At 41.4% G+C, this 19,731-nt stretch overlaps 1 protein-coding gene across 1 annotated transcript; it reads left to right on the forward strand.

Annotated features, from left to right (window-relative positions):
• Positions 1 to 474: 474 nt before the first annotated feature.
• On the forward strand, positions 475 to 16,693 carry LOC137544842 (keratin, type II cytoskeletal cochleal-like). The gene is made up of 9 exons (XM_068265934.1): positions 475 to 906; positions 2,833 to 3,041; positions 5,893 to 5,953; positions 7,290 to 7,385; positions 7,507 to 7,671; positions 9,000 to 9,125; positions 10,357 to 10,577; positions 14,300 to 14,328; positions 16,503 to 16,693. Exons 1-9 carry the CDS (start codon positions 475 to 477, stop codon positions 16,691 to 16,693), a joined length of 1,530 nt encoding a protein of 509 aa, XP_068122035.1.
• Positions 16,694 to 19,731: the final 3,038 nt, after the last annotated feature.

Genomic DNA, 19,731 nt, shown 5'->3' on the forward strand with positions numbered 1-19,731 from the left:
AAAGGAAATTATTGCAAGTGTTCCAGACCCAAAGACCTTTAGGTATCTTGCAGGTTTGAAATGTAGCAAGAACATGTCACACAGTAACTGAAAGTATGTTGTCATCATTAGTCAAATATGAAGCCTGTACAAAAACTGTTACAATACATTACTTGATTAAACACACGCCATTTTCATGTTATAGTGTCATCTGTTTATATTGCTTGTACCAATTAGATACTGTTTTATTATAATGAGTTATTCACTAGTAAAAGTGTCACAGCTTTGAAAATACAGGTGGGTTCCCGTTTTATTTTCAGTGATAAAAGAAGGATATAGTTTCATCAAACTGAAATCATAAGAGACAATAACAATGTCAGCATTATTAACTACACCCAGTTTGATATAAAAGGGACTCGGCATTTGTTAGCACACTGAACACTGCTAAGCACAGCACACAGCATCTTTGGCACATCAACTGAGAGAAGATCCATCATGTCTCACTACTCTGTCTTGGCCTCATCTGGACACAAGCACCTCAGTTCTAGTTCTGTGGCTTCACCTAAACATTCCAGTTCCCAACGCTTTTTCTCTCACTCTTCCCAGCACTCTGGACATGGTCACAAGGTCCAGCATTGCAGGAGTACCCATAATATTGGATCAAAGGACCATAAGGTATCAACAGGAAGCACCCATGTAGGAAAAGCAGGACATGAATTTGGACATGGACATGGATTTGGCGTTATTAAACTTGGTCATGGATTTGGAGGAGCATCTAGCTCTGGAGGGATTACTGCAATTACTGTGAACCAGGGTCTACTGGCTCCTCTCAACCTTGAGCTTGACCCAAGTATCCAAAAAGTGAGAACTGAAGAAAAGAACCAAATTAAAGGCCTGAATAATAAATTTGCCTCCTTCATTGACAAGGTGAGGTTAACATATGGATAAGCTAAACATATAACATAGCAAATGCAATAATAGTAAATCTAGCATTGAAATAAATAAATAGCCAAAAAATGAAAAGGACTAGAGTATCTGTGAGATGTTCAATGCTGTCTTTGTCAGCTTTAAGATGGTTTTTCTCAGTTCCAATATCAATGACAAGCCTACCAAGATTTGGAGTGAAGAGACACAGACAACAATACAATTCTACATTATAACACTATCCAAAACAAAAAGTACAGTTAGACTATCGCTTTTCTTTAAATTGCTTCTAAATATGTAGAAGACACAGGATGTTACAGTATATTGTTACCACATAAAAACTTAAATAACATAAAAATGTTTTATTATAATATGTAGTTGTGTATAGGGATGGTCATGTCCAGAATAACTCACAGAGAAGCGTGTGATCAGTTTGGTCGGGTGATAGATATGCTAGCCATGATCATGTGCTAAAGCAGGATGTGATCACAGCAAAACAGAACTTTGCAAACCTATCAGCTGATCAAACAAATCACATGCTTCTCCATGATTTCTCCTAGACATGACCATCATTAGTTGTGTAAAAAGACACTTACTTGAAATGCTTGATATCAGCTAGTTAAATAGATTCCACGTTGCCATGGTATTTTAGGGAGATTAAGGAAATGACTATAATGTGGTGTTAAACTTCCCAGTGATCTGATTATTGTTTATGGCCATGGCTAGATACTGTCTAAGCTACATACTGTCATTTTTTCCAGCAGATTAAATCACTAAAAACAAATCTGCTAGAGATCAATTGACTTTAGAATGTTTGATCTCTAAGCCAATAATTTCTGGAACAAATCTTTTAAAAGGTGGTTGGTTATGTCAGTAAGTTTCCATTGAGCAAGTGAATTCACATCTAGCTACCATACCAGTGTGGGAGGAGTAGATGGAGGGGGATAAGGGAGTGGAGTACATCTAGTTACCATACTAGGGTTGGTGGGAGGAGGGACCCCATCTGGCTACCATATTTAGGTGGAAGGTAGGGGCAGCCCATCTGGCTAGCATGCTGGGGTGTGAGCGAGAGGGAGCCCATCTGGCTACAATACTGGGGTGAGAGGGAGGGGGAGACCATATGGCTACCATGCTGGGGTGGGAGAAAGGCGGAGCACATATGACTACCATACTGTGTCGGAGGGAGGGGGGAGCCCAGCTGGCTACCATTCTGGGGTGGGAGGGAGCACATTATTTCATGTAGGAATTAAAGGCGGTGGGGGTGATCCATATTCCACATTGGGGCCCAAGGTCTGTAGCTGCGCCACTGCTAGTGGCAGAATTGGTTTGCCATCCGTTTTTTTTAGCTCATATTTGATCAAGATCAAGTTGTTCAAGGTGGTACATTGATCACTACTACCCAATTTCTTTTAAATTCAGGAGTGATTGATAGCTAGCAAGAATTGCTAGAGCCTATATTGATCCACATACTGTTACCGTTAGCCTCAGAACCCCAAAAATGTACATTACAATGGGAGATACCGTTTCAAGTACAACCAAGGATTGAACTTCATCCCAGTCAGTAGCTAATACTCCCTTTCCCATGAGAAATCTTTAACTTTTTATCAGGGGCTTCTGTGTTGCTGATATTGTGGTGAAACCCCTCCCACAGCGTGATATCAGCACCTAGGTACTGACATCACCCTGTGGGAGCCTTGTTGCATTGTGGGAAATAACAGCTGTTTCCAAATACCAAAAAAGCAGCATCTCCTTCCACAGACATCAATGTCACCTGTGATAGATTTTAGAATGTAAATCAGGGAGAGGACAGATTTTACAATGGACAAACACTGACTAAATTATTCATACATAATTATTGTAAGAAATAAGCACTTTTTTCATTACATTATTTTCACTGTTCGCTTTAACTTAATTTTATTTCTATAACAGGTGAGATTCTTGGAACAGCAGAACAAGATGCTGGAGACCAAGTGGGCCTTTCTGCAGGAGCAGAAGACAGCCAAGTGCCACATTGAACCCCTGTTTGAAGCTTTTATTGGAAACCTCAAGAGGCAGCTGGAAAGTGTGGAACATGAAAGTTCTCGTTTAGCTACTCAGAGGAGTAATCTGGAGGGTACTGTGGATGAGCTAAGGAGAAGGTGCTGCTATATGTCATTTTTAATTACACTGATTTGTCTGTATGACCGCTGTTGTGTTACACACTGCTGCCCTTATCTCTTCTCTTTCGTAAAATGAAACCCTCATAGGTGACAAGAAGCAACTTTGGCATTTAGCATTGTGACAATTGTTTGCTCTCAGTCACCATGCAGAGAGAATTTCTAGCACACTGTGTAACAATCTAAGAACCGGTAGTAGGAAAGGAGCCTTCAGTGAGATAGGGTCAACTTAACTAAATAACTTTGAACACACATACAAATAGTGGTCTTCATCGGTTTTATGGGAAACACATCCTTCCCAAAAGCTACTGTAGATGTATATGAAAAAAGAATAACAAAACAAATACAGAATACGTTCAAAAAGAAATTAGATACTTGTTATTTATTTTTATTTTACTGATCTTTTAAAAATTACCAGCTCGACTCAGGAAACAGTTTGGGGACGAGCTGTACAGATGCAATGCTAACTTGCACACTAGGGGCTCGATTCACAAAGTGGTGCTAACCCAGTTAGAGACTTTAGGCGTGATAACCATTGCACTACGCTGGTGAAAAGCCAGTTTAGGCGTGATAAGTTTAGGTGTGATAAGTTTAGGTGTGATAAGTTTAGGCATGCTAAGTTTAGATAAGTGTAGATAGCATGCAAAGTCCCGCACGCAAAGCAGCGCCATTAAACTCAATGCGAAGTGCACCAAACTTTGCTAGCGCAAAACTTTTGATCAGCTGTGCACTACAGTGCTCACGCAGTTGGTGCTTAAACTTATCATGCCTAAACTTATCACACCTAAACTTATCATGCCTAAACTTATCACACCTAAACTTATCACACCTAAACTTATCATGCCTAAACTGAGTTTAGGCGTGATAAAGGGCTTTTCACCAGTGTGCTAACTGTTAGCACCGCTTTGTGAATCAGGCCCTAGCAGTGCATTCTGCTTCTGTGGAGGGGGGGGGGGGGGCAGAGAGACCATACCATGGTGCACAACAGAGCGGGAGGAGAGAGGGGAAGTACAGTAGCCTTGGCGGTTTGATTAGCAGGTGACGCTTGGTTTAGTGGAGCGCACATGCAGCACGGAGGAGACGGAGGTGTCACCGTGCTTCTGAGCCTCTAACTATGCGCCAGCCAGAAGTGAAGAGGGAAGTCCAACAGGCTACAATACTGGGGTGGGAGGGAGGGGGGAGCCCATCTTACTACCATGCTTGGGTGTGAGGGAGGGCATACAGGGTGCAGTATGTCTGGGGCAAAGGTCAACAAAGTCGCCGGGACATCAGCATGTATACAGCAGGAACCGCGGCAGACGGAGGGAACCAGGAGGAGTGGCCAGTATTTTTACCCCCTACACACTGCATCTACCATTTTTACCAGAGCCTTCTGGTTCTGGTATCCTTTAAGCACTGATATAGCACTGACATCTTCTTCACTAACCATGTCTCAAAGGAGCTAAGAATTGAATTTGCAGCTTTGCAGCTATTTCACTTGATGCATTTACTTACGCTTGAAAAAGTAAAAGTTGAAAGAACGAGCAGTTTACGTTTCATTGCAACAAGCAGTGATGAGTCAAATGTCAATATTCTTTCCACTTTTATTTTTGCGAAAATAATTTTAAATTTGATTTTTGAAGAAAATGCCATCGAAAATGAGTTTTTCAGTTTTTAATGTAAAAACATTTTTGCGGTAAAAATATCGTTCCACGTTTTCACAGTTAAATCATTTTTCATACAAGCTATTTTTGCTGAATTTTTCTCAAATCTTTCTACACTTTGCAAACAACACAAGAAATAAGCAAAAAACTAAATTCTTCTCCTCTAGATCTAGTGTATCTCTATGATTTGTCGGTATTCCTGATCTGGTGGTGATTCTCAGTTAAAATGTAAAGGATATCGGGGTGACACAAGGGTATTATGCTTTACTTACTTGGGGAGGGGCTTCTTCCACCCCCTAGAAGTGTGTGCCTCCATTGCTGCTGCTGTGCGACAGAGTCCCCCTGCCGCCACATGCCTGTCATGATCGTGCTGTCACTGCTGGGAATGTTCTGCACATGCGCAGTAGCACTGCACATTCACATAACACTCAAGCAGCAGGAGCCTGATCACGAGAGGTGACGAGGCTGACTGCGGGACTCTGTGGCACACCAGAAGACCAGCAATGGACACACAGACATCTAGGGGCTGGAAGAAGCCGTGGGAAACTAAAGCATAATTCCCTTGTGCCACCTCAGATCTCCTTCAAAGGGCAGATCCATCCTGGGGTCCCCTACTTTGCAGATGCCAACCTTGCTAGGTTGGCATCTACTGTTCCTGTGTGAGCTCGCGGCCGTGGAGCTTGCGATCTCGCTCCAGTGGCTGGTAGCATTCTGCACAGGCGCATTAGTTCTGCGCCTGTGCAGAATGCTCCAGGCCACATGAGAGCAATCGCGAGTGGCGAGGCCGGGCACTTGCACAGGATGCCGACTTCGGCATTCTGGAGCTGTTGCAAGGAACATATTGGCTGCCAGGGGCTAGAGGAAGCCCCAGGTAAGTATATCTTGTTTTTTTTTTGGGGGGGGGGGGGGGGGGGTTTGGACCTGCCCTTTAAGTTAATTATTATGATTATTATTATTAATGAAATTATGCTCTTCCTCTAGCTGCTGATGTATGTTTACTGCATGGAGCAGTTCATTGTGTAGAGCTGTTTGTTGGATGATGAATCTGAGCAGTCTGTTGTTGGGGATCTGCTTGACCTAATGCAAGCTCTTGTTTGGGCAGATCAGTTTGTTATACACTTTATTTTTTTCTGTAGCATATTGTGATGTTTTAAGTACCTGTTCTGAAGGAGAAACATGTCTCTTCACAGCTATGAAGGTGAAGTCAGCAGACGAACAGCCGCTGAGAATGAATTTGTACTTCTGAAGAGGGTAGGTAGCAATCATTCAATAATATATGTATATAATTGTAATAATAATAATAGCAACAGTAACAATAATACCAATTCAATAATAAAGCAATAATTCATTGTTGGGTGTGTTACAAAAAAATAGGATTTTTAAAAATGGCAACACCATAAATTGCTGTGATATGTTAGATACAATGGAGGTGATATGCTCCCTTTATTAATGAATGAATGGAGGGACTACAAAGATATGCACAGTTACTTGTGTCTTATAACTCCCCTGTATGAAGGGCTTACAATCAACAATTATATTTCAGATAATTATTATGAAAATAATATAGAAAGTCCAGACATGGGTTTTAAAAACTAGACAAAGACACATTTTATTGTAAAAGTCATTTGTTGTGTTTCTTAGGGCTTACAACACAGCTAAGAGTCCATGCTCAAAAGTCCCTGCCATACTAGATTCTGATGCTCTGAATATGCCATGCACTAAACCCCAAACAGAAGAAATTACTTACTTCATTCCTTCTACCTCTCCGAATACCCCCATTTCATAAATGTTAGGACCTTGTATTTAAAATAATATGGATATTTTTTCTCATTGAACCCACAATCACATGAACCTGGGCTGGTAGCTTCCAAATTGTTCCTTAATATATCGGAACTTAAACATAAAGAGTATACCTTCACACTAGTGTTTCAGGCCTTAAAGAGAACCCGAGGTGGGATTTAATTATGTTAGTGGGGCACAGAGGCTGGTTGTGCACACTAACACCAGCCTCTGTTGCCCCATGGTGTGCCCCCAGGACCCCCCTGCGCGCCGCTATACCCTCCGCAGTGCTAGCGACACACAGCGTGTCGCCAGCACAATGTTTACCTATGCCTGTCTGTTAGCGCCGCTCCCCCGCCTCCTCCGTATCGCCGCTACCCACCCGCGTCACTTCCCTCCAATCAGCGGTAGAGGAAAGGGACTCGGGCGGGTAGCGCCGATACAGAGGAGGCGGGGGAGCGGCGCTAACAGACAGGCATAGGTAAACATTGTGCTGGCGACACGCTGTGTGTCGCTAGCACTGCGGGGGGTATAGCGGCACGCAGGGGGGACATGGAGGCACACCATGGGGCAACAGAGGCTGGTGTTAGTGTCCACAACCAGCCTCTGTGCCCCACTAACATAATTAAATCCCACCTCTTTAAACGCATGATCAGACCAGTTTGGGTCAAATAATGGTTTTATTGCTAGTCGTCTATAATGAGACCTTTGCTTTATATGACGTTTTGAGGTGGGGTAGGGAAAAGGGGATAAAAATAATTTGTGTCCAGTTTAAAAAAGGCTTCATATATTGTATTTCTACTATTAGGATGTTGATGGTTCTTTCATGAACAAAGCTGAACTTCAGGCCAAGGCAAACTCTCTAAGTGAGGAAATCAACTTCCTGAGGACTTTGTATGAAGCGGTAAATATTCGAATGCTACTATTGACCCATATCAACACTGTAAACTCAATAGCATACAGTATATTGGTTAGCGATAAATGTATTGTGCCTTTATTATTACTGTTATTATTTTAATCTTCAGGAAATTAGTCAACTCCAGTCACAGATTTCAGACACATCAGTCCTTGTGTCCATGGACAACAGCAGAGACTTGGACATCAACAGTATTATCGCTGAGGTCAGAGCTCAATATGAAGAGGTTGCTAGCCGAAGCAGAGCTGAGGCTGAGGCCATGTACCAGTCTAGGGTGAGTATCGCATATTGGGAAGAAGATACACCCCTCTGTAATTTAGGGACATATAGGAATCTTGCTCTTTGTCATTATCAAGCAATGCTAGTGTCAGAAATACACATACACACAGACACAAACATCATTTTACTCAGATTTAACGGAAACCTGTAAAGACATGGGAAAACATGAGATACTCACCTAAGTATAAGGAAGCCCTTTGAATAGTCCAGGGGCTTCTCGGTCCATCCAGGAGCCGACCACTGCTCTGAACATATCCGTCCAGAACGTATTGGATATGTTCTCATAGCCATGCTGTCCTCTGTGTATGAGCGTGGCCGCACTGTGAAAATATGGTTGTGTCTGTGCAGGAAACCAAAGCTGCTCATCCATGCACGACTTTGTGCTTATGCAAGGGCGTGACCATGTTTGTGCATAGCCATGCTTGAACACAGAGGAGAGCAAGACTGCAAACAAGAAGAGGGTGTACTGGGTGTAGGATCCAGGTAGACATTGGAATCCTTTGAACCATCCCCAAGCTTCCCTTTACCTACCTTTTTTTTAAAGTTACAGGTTTGCTTTAATAATACTCTCAATTTTTATAGAGATAAGAAAGAGGGACACATAGACCCACCCCTGCCACAACTGCATCCATGCTCTCACCACACTCTTGGTCACACTTGCTACAGAAGAATTCATGAGCCAAGGCGTAGTTTTATCATTCAAATCACCCTGGTCATTTCTATTATCATTACTGTTTTGTCACATTGTCATTTGAAAATAAACAATGAGGATTAAGTATAGAGTCACACTTTTAGTAAATAAATACATGTATTTACAAAGAGCTGAACATCATTTCTGAAAGAAGAACAAATGAGAAAAAAAAATCATCCAATCTAATATGAATATGGTGGGCAGGAAGTACGTCACTGGGATTCACTTCAGTCTGTGCATGCGCGCCACATCTCACCGCACTCCCGTCGTGCACACTTGCTGCATAGCCCCTTTGACTTGCATTGCTCCTTAATTTGTGCGTCAGGCACGGATCATGCAGTAACGTGCTGCAGTCCTTCCGTTGGGAATCCGGCCACTTTGCTACTTCAGGCGCACCGTGTTGCATCGTGTGAAGTGTACAAGTCTCCATAGACTTGCATGAACCTTGTGGGGGGGATGCAGCAGGGCAGCGTAACACGGGGTGAAAGGGGCCTTAAAAACGGAACATATCCTGTGCCTGGACACGGAGCAAAACTGTAATCTAATTGCTCTAATTGGGGAAATAAACAAAGCACAAGTTAACAAAAAAAGCTGTAAAAGAATGCTCTGTATGTTTTCATTATTATTTGCAGTTTGAAGATCTACGATTGGCTGCTGGAAGAAATGGAGACAATCTGCAGAACAGCAAAAATGAGATCGCCGAACTCAATCACAGGATTCAGAAGCTTAAAGGAGAAATTGAGTGTGCCAAGTCCCAGGTACCAATATGGATACAGTAGAAATGGGGAAGATATGCAAATGTTATACAAACATACTTTAGGGTTATGGCCCACTAGAGCACTTTTAGCTGCATTTCAGAATTGCCGGCAATTCTGTAACACTAGGCTAATGAAAGTTGATGGAGGTGAGCCCACAGGAGTGATTTGCCAAAATTGCAATCACCCTGCATGCAGCATTTCCAGATCGATTTAATAGGGGAATGCAGGGCCCCAAATCGCTTTCCTCTAAACCGCTCTGGAAATCGCTCCACTTTTAAGTTGCAAAATCGCTCTCAGCGTTTTGAGAGTGATTTGCAAGCAGAAGTGGGTGCCCGGCCTTACACTGCTCACTCCTCAGTGGTGTCTTTCATATTGTTGTTCACATACTTCTCCCCAACATAGGTGATGTAGGGACCTCCCATGGCATATAAAGGGGTCAGTAGGGAAGGAAAGGACTTAATGAAGAAAATTGCTATTTTTTTTACAATTTTCATCTACAAAATTATTTAGTAAATGTTTGCCCGTTGTAATATCTTTCCTCACCATGATTTGCATTCTTAAATGTATCAGTGGTGCCGCCATCTTTACTGCTGGCAAGGTAAAATATTATGGAAAGGTTTTATTCCCATCTCTGTAGTGAGCAGTAGCATCAGTTGATATCCCAGAATGCTCTGGGGCAGAAAACTGTGTGACATCAAGCCTAAGCTAAACATCAGTGGGAGGGTGGAGCGATATACCAATGTAAAGCAATGTAAAGTAGCAAGAAGCATTTATAATTCTGAAAACAGGTCTCTCGGGCAAGATTGCTAGGTCGATGCTATCAACGTGTTCTGTTCCTATGTAGGGGAGTGTAGAGGGTGGTCAGAGTGGGGCAGGTATGATGTCACATGGTGGGTGGGGTAAGTAGGGAGAACAATGCTCTCGGTCTAACTGATCTGCCGAGCAAATCACTTGCCGAGCGGACAGCGAGGTAGGGGGTTGGGAGCTGTTCTACACACACACAAGATTCTCAGCAGCAGTGGTAATTATTTCCCGCCTCTGCCGAGTTTTATCTAGAGTGTGTATGGGGCATAAGCACTAATCAGTATTAGATCTGATTAAAGACAGCAAACTAATATGAATGAATCCCTAGGTAAATAGGCTATTGGTTACAAGTCTGGCCATGCTGAAGGATGTACAGTCTTATTTCTAGAAACATAACTGTATTTATTCTTTTTTGCACCATTATTAGCGTGCTGCGCTGGAAGCAGCCATTAGTGAGGCTGAGGAACGTGGTGAAGCTGCAGTCAGAGATGCCAAGCATAAACTGGCTGAGCTGGAGGCTGCTCTACAGAAGGCCAAGCAGGACATGGCTCTCCAACTGAGAGAGTACCAAGAACTGATGAACGTCAAACTGGCTCTGGACATCGAGATCGCCACCTACAGGAAGATGCTGGAGGGAGAAGAGGGCAGGTCAGTGGTTTAAAAGTCTCTCCATACAATAAATACTTCCCTTACTTCCAGCTGTAGACTTATCTCATAGGAACAATAGTGATCAGCATAGTAACATAATCATCTCTGTCGACAATGACAGTATGATCAGCCTTGGTATATTCAGAAGCTGACAAAGCCTATATATACATAGGCGTCTATATTTTGGATCAGGCAGTAATAATTAATTCTGCCATATTCTAAATACCTAAATACAGTACATTGATTTTTGGTACACAATGTCATCTCACATTGCTGTCCAAAGCTCCAGAGTATATTGACCCTTTTTGTGAGTTCTGCCATGCTGTTTCAACCACCAAAGTGTTATCTCAACCTCTAAGCTCAGCTGAGAGGAGAATGTTTACACCAAAGATCAAATGGTGATGGACAAGCAGTGCTTCAGTACTGTTGGCTGTTGACATTCACACTTCTTCATGGCAGAAGTCAGCAGTGGTAAAAGTGATTATTTACTGAATGTGTGGGCTTTTTGTGAGCATGATCATCCCATAGCTTTTGTTTGAAAAAGAATTCCTGAGTATGGGAACAGGTTAAAGGTAACCTTTACCTGATAAAAAAAAATGACATTTACTCACCTGGGGCTTCCCTCCCCCTGCAGCCGATTGGTGCCCTCGCCGTGTCTTGGAGATCCTCCCATCCTCGCCGGCGACCACTTCCGGTTTCGCCGACAGGACCCGACAGGCATGGGAACACGAGTGATTCTTCGCGTTCCCAGCCACAATATCACCCCCTAGGCCGCAATAGCAGCATAGGGGGCGATGTTACTTAAAGGAAACCTTAAGTCTGATTTAAAAAAAATTACATTTACTCACCTGGGGCTTCCCTCAACCCCCTGCAGCCAATCAGTGCCCTCGCCGTGTCTCGGAGATCCTCCCTCCCTCGCCGGCGACCACTTCCGGTTTGGCCGTCACCGGCCGACAGGCATGGGAACGCGAGTGATTCTTCGCGTTCCCATGCCTGTCGGCCGATGACGGCCAAACCGTAAGTGGTCGGCGGCGAGTAAGGGAGGATCTCCGAGACACGGCGAGGGCACTGATTGGCTGCAAGGGGTTGAGGGAAGCCCCAGGTGAGTAAATGTCATTTTTTTTAATCAGACTTAAGGTTTCCTTTAAGTCCTTTAAAATCAAAGAAAGCTTCTGAACTGAGAATTGCATTTTTACCAATGCCACTTACAGAAGCCACACATTATTTTGTAAATATGTTTTAATATTGATGAAACAGGAAAAAAATATTTTTTTAATTATTATTTTATTAAAAATAAACTGCTTATAAATGTTATAAAGTTTGGTTGGAAAGAAAGACATTCGTCCATCAAGTTCAACCAGAAAAAAATTTGGTACCACACTGTCCTGTACCTTCATATATCTCAAATGTTCTAACCAAGAAGTACTTAGAGAGAATCTGTACTCTAAAATTCTTACAATAAAAAGCATACCCTTCTATTCATTATGTTCTCCTGGGCCCCTCTGTGCTGTTTCTGCCACTCCCTGCTGCAATCCTGGCTTGTAATTGCCAGTTTTAGGCAGTGTTTACAAACAAAAGACATGGCTGCTAACCAGCTTGTGATAGGTTTAGAGAAGCTAAATCTGTGACTAGTACAGAGCTTGCAGGGGGTGTGGAGAGGGTGTGTATAGCTTCTCCATATCACAAGCAGAGCAGCACATTCTTGCCTGAGCCGACAAAGCTGACAAAGGAAAGAGGATTAGATTAGATAACAGAGATATTACAGCGACTATGCAACTAGCAAAGGCTGCAGTAAGACAGACCACATTAGAACAGGTATAGGGACTTATGGGATAAAAGTAATAAGGTTGAAAATTTTGTTACAGGGTCTCTTTAAGATGATTAATTCAATACAATTCAAATTAGGTTTATTGGCATGACCAAAATATATACAGGTATTTGGCAATGGCAAAACAAAGACAATAATAGGGGGATGGGGGGAGGGGTTGTCTAAGGGGGTGGGATTGAGATGCAATGGGTAGGCAGTGTGTGGACATTTTCATATTTACAGTTCATTTATGCTCCTCTCAGTTAGTGGCATACTATAGTCTCCTATTTGTTGGCAGGAACAGGCTTTCATAAAGTAGTACATAACACAATAATGTTGAGAAATACTTACATATGATAATGATAAGAAAGTCTTCCGTAACACACTAACTAAATACACCATCCTAAGTAATAAACTGATGAGGTGTGCAGATTACGGACACAAAGCAAAGCCGTTCTAACATGGCACAGACTGGGAAGAAAACTGTGTCCATCACACCAGCTTATCACCTTTGCCACATTGAGCATTAACTGCTGCCACCCACAGTGCTGTACATAACCACTGCAAGTCCTGAGACGTAGGGTTTTTTGGTTGGAACTCCAGTTATGTCACCTCCTCCCTTGCCGCACCCCAGCCAGCCATGAAACACAACCCTCCCCCAACCCCTTCTAATGCCACTCATGCACCCTTTCAGTCCCATGTATCTCATCACATCTTGGACCAATGCAGAGCAAAGGTAATTGCCTCATTGGGATATTAAACGGGCTTGGTAGGTGAGGGTATATTTGGGGCCCCAATAATAGCAGATGACAAAGCCAAGCCACTAAGATAGTACCCTCTACTGGGTTGTATAAACTCAGCAGTTCTATGATACGTACAACACATCATTGTAGTTGATATTTAATGTTTTAAGGAAAAAAAATATACAGTACAAATGTAAAATATAACTGATAATGTTTTGGAGGTAGGATAGGAGGCGCCCAGGAGTATCAAAAACAGGTATCACAAACTGGGCACCTCCTATCCTATGGACTTTTCTTGAGGAGCAGCAACCACCATCTTACCACCACAAGACCGAGTAGGGACGATACTTCCCCATATGCTCTTCTGAGTGGTTACCTCTTGTGCAACCTATGCAAATTTGGACAGAGGCACCAGGCAGGTTAAAATGATCTAAAAACAACTAAAAAGGAGGAATACAGGTGGACTTACCTCCTGAAATGATGGACAATTGAGATTGTTCAAATCGCAAATAACAATTTATTTTGGCATTCCGCAACACGTTTCGCAGGTATAACCCGCTTCATCAGGCAAGGAGTGCAAGCTCAAAAAGGTCCAATAGTGGCAATGCGACACTCCTTGCCTGATGAAGCGGGTTATACCTGCGAAACGCGTTGCGGAGTGCCAAAATAAATAGTTATTTGCGATTTGAACAATGTCGATTGTCCTTCATTTCAGGAGGTAAGTCCACCTGTACTCCTCCTTTTTAGTTGTTTTTAGATCATTTTAACCTGCCTGGCGCCTCTGTCCAAATTTGCACAGTATATAGTCCACCTTGGGTGGAGGGGACGTCCCCTTCTTTCTATCTACAGAGAGCGACTTCTTAAACCTAAGTGGGGTCAGGTTCTAATGCTCCCCACCTGCATTTCAAGTGGTTGCCTATGTGGTAACCCGTGTTTGTGAGCATATCCACATCTGTTAATTATTTCGCCAACAATTGTTAGACTTACTGCACTATATTGGGCTCTCGGTTTTTCTTTTTGTTTCTTGTGCAACCTAGCTTTGTGAGTATAACCACCTTTGTTTTACATATTGCTTCTGGTATCTACGATAATACACCAGATCAAGCTCCTGGCGTCCATGTTTTTTTCTTGTGTTTTTCTGAACTGATAATGTTTGTTCTTGTGTTTTTCAGATTAGCTGTAGAGGGCCACGTAAATATTTGTAAGTAAAATGGTTGTAACATTTGTAAAGCTTATAGGCATAAAACATGAATCTACAATACTTTTGAGGATTTTACAATTCACGCATGGAATTTACAAGTTAACTTTCCATATTGTGTTGGTTAAAAATAAATTTGACTTAAATATAGTTCACAATTGATGATGCCCATACACACATTAATTTTCAATGTTCTTGTTTGATACCCTGCAAATTCTGATCAAATCAAATGGGAATCAATTCCTCCAAATTGTCAGGCCAATGGAGTCTCAATTTTTCTTTTAAAAAGTACTGTTCAGAGAAGATGGAACATCTATTTTGAATAGAGGTGGGGCAGGAGGGTTGGTAGATCGACAGCCCATAGCGTTGCACTTCAACGAACAGTGCTAAACTGCAGATCAATTTTCGATAGATTGCTGGAATCTATTAAAAATTGATGTGCTGAGTGTGGTAGAAATAGATTCCTTTCCTTTCACCCAATGTTTGTTTTGGAATATTGGGTGAAAATCTATATGTGTATGGCCAAGCTTAATAACATACATATATTGATTGATTTGTAAGCTTTTGGTAATTTAAAGGAAACCTGGATAAAGAGTTATTTCACTTGATCCCCTCTTTACCATGCTCTTTATAACCACATTCCATTATTTTTCCTAATGCATATTCCCATAATCTCACCTTGTTAAACAGAACTGCAAAATATGTGGTCTTTGTGGGGCAGACATCTTGCTTCCTCTGCTTGTGAAAATTACATGTCTTGCATAACTAAATTCTTGTTGTTTCACAAAGCTTTTCTTATAAATTATCTTTCCTCATTTTTTTAATCTCACAAATGATCTCTCCTAAACCCATATGCAATTAATTTTCTCTCTTGAGTCTTCTCTTGAGTTTTCTCCTAGGAGATAAGTAAATTGGCTGAGTGTCTAATGCTATCATTGGCACTACTACGTTGCTAGTTGCTAATCTCAACCACTACACTCCTTTATGTCTTATCTATGTTTGATTGGGTTTCCCGCAGCCACTCTGGTTTCCTCCACCAAATCAAAAACAAATTAAGGGCCCTTTTCCACTAGCAGTCGCTAGCGCTCACGCTGAACGCTAGCGATTGCTGAATCGCAAAAGGTAAAAAATGACCGGCGATTTCCCGACGTTTGCGGCCGCGATTTTGCTATGCTATGCACTGCATAGCAAAATCGCGGCAAATATCGCTCCGTGCCGCGATCGCGTTTCAGGCAAAAACGAATCGTGGTAGTGGAAATACCCTACCGCGATTCCTATGTTATTTAGCAAACCCTAGCGATTGTAAAATCGCTAGCGGTTTGCGATTTTGCTATTCCGCTAGCGCAAAACGCGCTAGTGGAAAAGGGCCCTAATCCCCCGCCTTTCCCAGTGTGAGAGATTCTTAAAGTAATTCCAAGGCATTGTTAAAATAAGAAATAGAATACTTACATAACAAGAGGGAAGCCTCTGCATGGTTGATAGGCTTCCTGTGTCCTCCTCGAGGATTACTGCCACTGCCCAGGCCCTCTGAAAGTTTGTGGCTACGCTCCTCTTTGTGCACAACAAAGCCTGTACGGCCTTGGCTGTCCAATAGAGCCACTCATGGACAAGTGGCTTGGGCTTATTGTGCAGGCATGGCCATGCTCACACAGGCACATCATGGCCATGCTTGTACAGCCACAAGAGCATATCCAACAAGGTCTTATTGGATATGTTCAGTGGGTCCTTGCGCAACAGTGAGAGTGAGGAGGCCATGAGAAGCCTCTGATCTACCTCAAGGTTTTTCTCTACCTTGGTATGTGTCTAACCTTTTTAAAAAATATAACAGGTTCACTACTATACTCAATGTGGATTAGTTTTGACAGTCACATCTGCCAGTAGATGTGGCCGGTCAAGAAGGTTTCGATATTACCATGTCATGGCTCTGAGAGAATGCTAGCAGAACCCATCTCCAAGTCACACATGCAAATTCTGTGATAAAAGTGGCTGCTCTAGAAATATAAACTTTTTTAGGGTCAGCTAATGTCAACTTTCATCAATGCGCTCGCCAAATGTGGATTTTGCCTAATGACTGGGTTAATTTTAGGCACGTTAAGAAGATTTCCTTGCATTCTTGAAAGTTTTCCTTGCACACTGATAGTTTTTTAATCTCAACGTATTGACTTCATTTTTGCCAGCTGTCCTGCACTCCAGCACTGGGGGCCAAAGCCATTTCTCAGGGAAGTCTCATGGAGCAAGTGGCCAGCACCACAATCACCAGCAGCACCAGCAGCACCACCATCAGCAGCAGCACCACCATAAGGAAGGATTCAACTCCAGATGCCATGTCTCAATCAGCAAACATCAGACCACACATGGACATCACTGATAAACATTCAAGCAGAATCGTCTCCATTTTAATATACCAAAAAGATAAATAGATGGGAATCCATTTCTATGCAATATCTGTATTTGCACAACACACATTAGCTTGCTTATAGGTATAAAGTGATTATAGTGTATACTGTATATACTTGAGACATTGCAATGTACTGTATATTTTAATAAACTGCAATCAATGCATATGCTGATATTTTGTGTAGTAGTAATTACTTTTTATGTTCCTAATTATTTAAAGAGAACCTGAACTGAAAATAAAAAGTCAAAATAACCATACACAGGTCATACTTACCTCCTGTGTAGTCTACTCCTCAATCTCTTTCTCCTCTCCTGCATCCCATTTGTCCACTATGATCAATAGAATTCTCTGTCCTCCATTTTAAAAATGGCCATTAACCCCATAACAGCTTCCTGGCCAGCACACTGTTAAACTGTAATGTCACCCACTTGAGCCATAGGGAAACATGGATACTACCTTGCACATTTAGTTGTAACTGACAGGTGCTGATATATAACTGACAGCAACTGGTATGTTTCAGTTCTGACAAAATGTCAGAACTGGAAGGGATCACTGTAAGAAGAAAATGGTGAGCTTCTGAGAGGAACTGACAGTGAGGTAAGTGTGTGATATTAATTTGCAGGTACATCATGTGTTTATTTAAAAAAAAATTCCTCGCTTCAGGTTCCCTTTAATAAAAAATATTTTGGTGGTGATAAGGCACAGAAAATAAAACTAATTCTGTCCACCAGTAGTTAAAGGACCACTATCAAAAAAGTGTAAAATTTAAAAATGCATATATATAAAATATAGATTTCCCCTTGAGTAAAATGCACTATAAATTACTTTATTTTGATATGTTGCTGTCACTTACAGTAACTAGTAAAAAGCTAACAGATCTGACAGATGTTGGAGTAGTCCATCTCCATATGGGAGATTCTCGACATTTCCTTTATTCTTTACAAATGCACTCCCTGGAAGGGATCTATATAAAGATGCTGGGCAGCCCACCTATTCACTTGCATACTATTTTTGCACTTGGAGTAAACACATGAGCAGTTGAAGTGGTCTAAAACCAGACAAGTCAGGAGAAAGGTAATTTATAGTTCCTTCTATTCTGGGAGAAAAGTACATTGCTATAGTTGTCCTTTAGGGCTGGTTCGCAGTGGTCAGTTGCATTGCAGAATAATTCTGCATGTCAACTCACTGCCCATACAGTTCTATGTACAGTCTGTTAAAAGTAATGTGTTGTAACTGATTGCATTATTCTATCTCCCTGCATGCAGGCTTTGTATTAAAGTCTATGTCCAGTCTCCATTACAGTTCACACTCATTATATCGTGTGCGTTATGCAAGTTACCACTGGGAACCAGGCCTCAAATTATAAATTTGACTATACATTTTCACGATTGTAAGAAGTACATTTGTCCCAGATTAAAATGCACTATATATGACTTTTATCCTATGTTGCTGCTACTTACAGTGGTCAGTAAAATCCTACAGACCTAACAGGTTTTAGACTAGCTGATCTTCTCATAGGGGATTCTTAAGGTGGCCACACACCATACCATTTTTTAAATATCTGTTCAATTCAAGTATAGCAATCAATTTTTCTGAATGATTGTAACAATTAAAAAATCTGACTGTTAAAAGTGGGATTTGTTGTTTAAAAACAAAGTCTTTTGGAGACCAGAATAAATCATTTAACAAGATGTGGTTGTTTAATTTAGGCATTATTGATCTTCCATGAATATTCAAAATTCAATAAATCAATAAGGTACAATTCTTAATTACCGTACATTACAAATATAGTTGCAAAATATTTCAACAAATTGAAATGAATTGCTGAGTAATCTGCAGGTATATTAAGGAAAGGCCTATTGTTCTGGTTTGTGTGTTTGCATTGGTGTGGATGTGTGAAAGGCTGAAGGGAGCAAGAATGACTGAATGTCCCCACCTTCCCGCCTAAGTTCTTAACATATAAAATGGGATGGACCCAACATGCCTTACGATACTATCTCTGATTGGTCTAATTAAATAATGCTGTAGTCTCTATTGGTCGACTACTAAACCTAGCTGCTTCAGTTAACTGTTCACTTATCCCAAAGTGAGCACATGTTCCATTCTGGCTGAAACTAGTATTCTAACAGCCTCATTGTACTATTATGGCCTGAGGAATTTATTCCCTGCCCCCAATGATGGGAACCACATGCTCTAATTACCTTATGGGGAAGGCTGGCATATACATTCCAAGTGAGAGGGTAATTTACAAACATCATGGACAAAGTCTTATGTTATAATTCCCACTAAGCCTTGTTCCCCTAACCTAGATACTGTAAGATTTCTTTTCAATCATGCTTATCAATATCACATATATAATTGATCTATAGCTTTGATATCTCAATCGCGTCACATCCAATATAGATAATTCTCCTTCTCATCACAGCAGGGCCCTAGCTATGTAGAGAGCCCAAATCATCAAATATTTAGATCACTTGATTAAAATATCAAAACATTCAACATATTTCACTGACCAATGTACCACACACCTGTTCAGTTTTCCCCCAATCATGGATAAAATAGTTGAAAGCTCAGAAAAAAAATTATTGGAACTGTACATTAAGTAATTGACAATCCATCATACACCATGCAATTCTTGATAAAGTTGGTCTGAAATTTCCAACATGTACAATCTCCAAAAATGTAAAAAAAAAAAAAAAAAAAAAGGGAAATTTGATCGGATTCATTGACTAAGAACAAAGAAAAGCTCTCGATTTTTTTGGGACAACCGATCGAAATTATCGAATTGGCGAACAATGGGATATTTTAATTGTATGGTGTGTGGCCACCTTTATTTAGGGTTTTCTTTCTTTTTAAACACACTTACTGAGCAGCAGTTGATCAATACAACTGCCAAAATAGTGTGCAATGTATGTAGATCTTTTCCAGGTATTGCTTTTGTAAAGTATAAAGGAAACCCTGAAAACCCCCTATTAGGAGATGGACTTCACTACATCACTTCAACAGGC

The sequence above is a fragment of the Hyperolius riggenbachi genome, chromosome 2, assembly GCF_040937935.1.
Source record: "Hyperolius riggenbachi isolate aHypRig1 chromosome 2, aHypRig1.pri, whole genome shotgun sequence".
Classification (NCBI taxonomy): Eukaryota; Metazoa; Chordata; class Amphibia; order Anura; family Hyperoliidae; genus Hyperolius; species Hyperolius riggenbachi.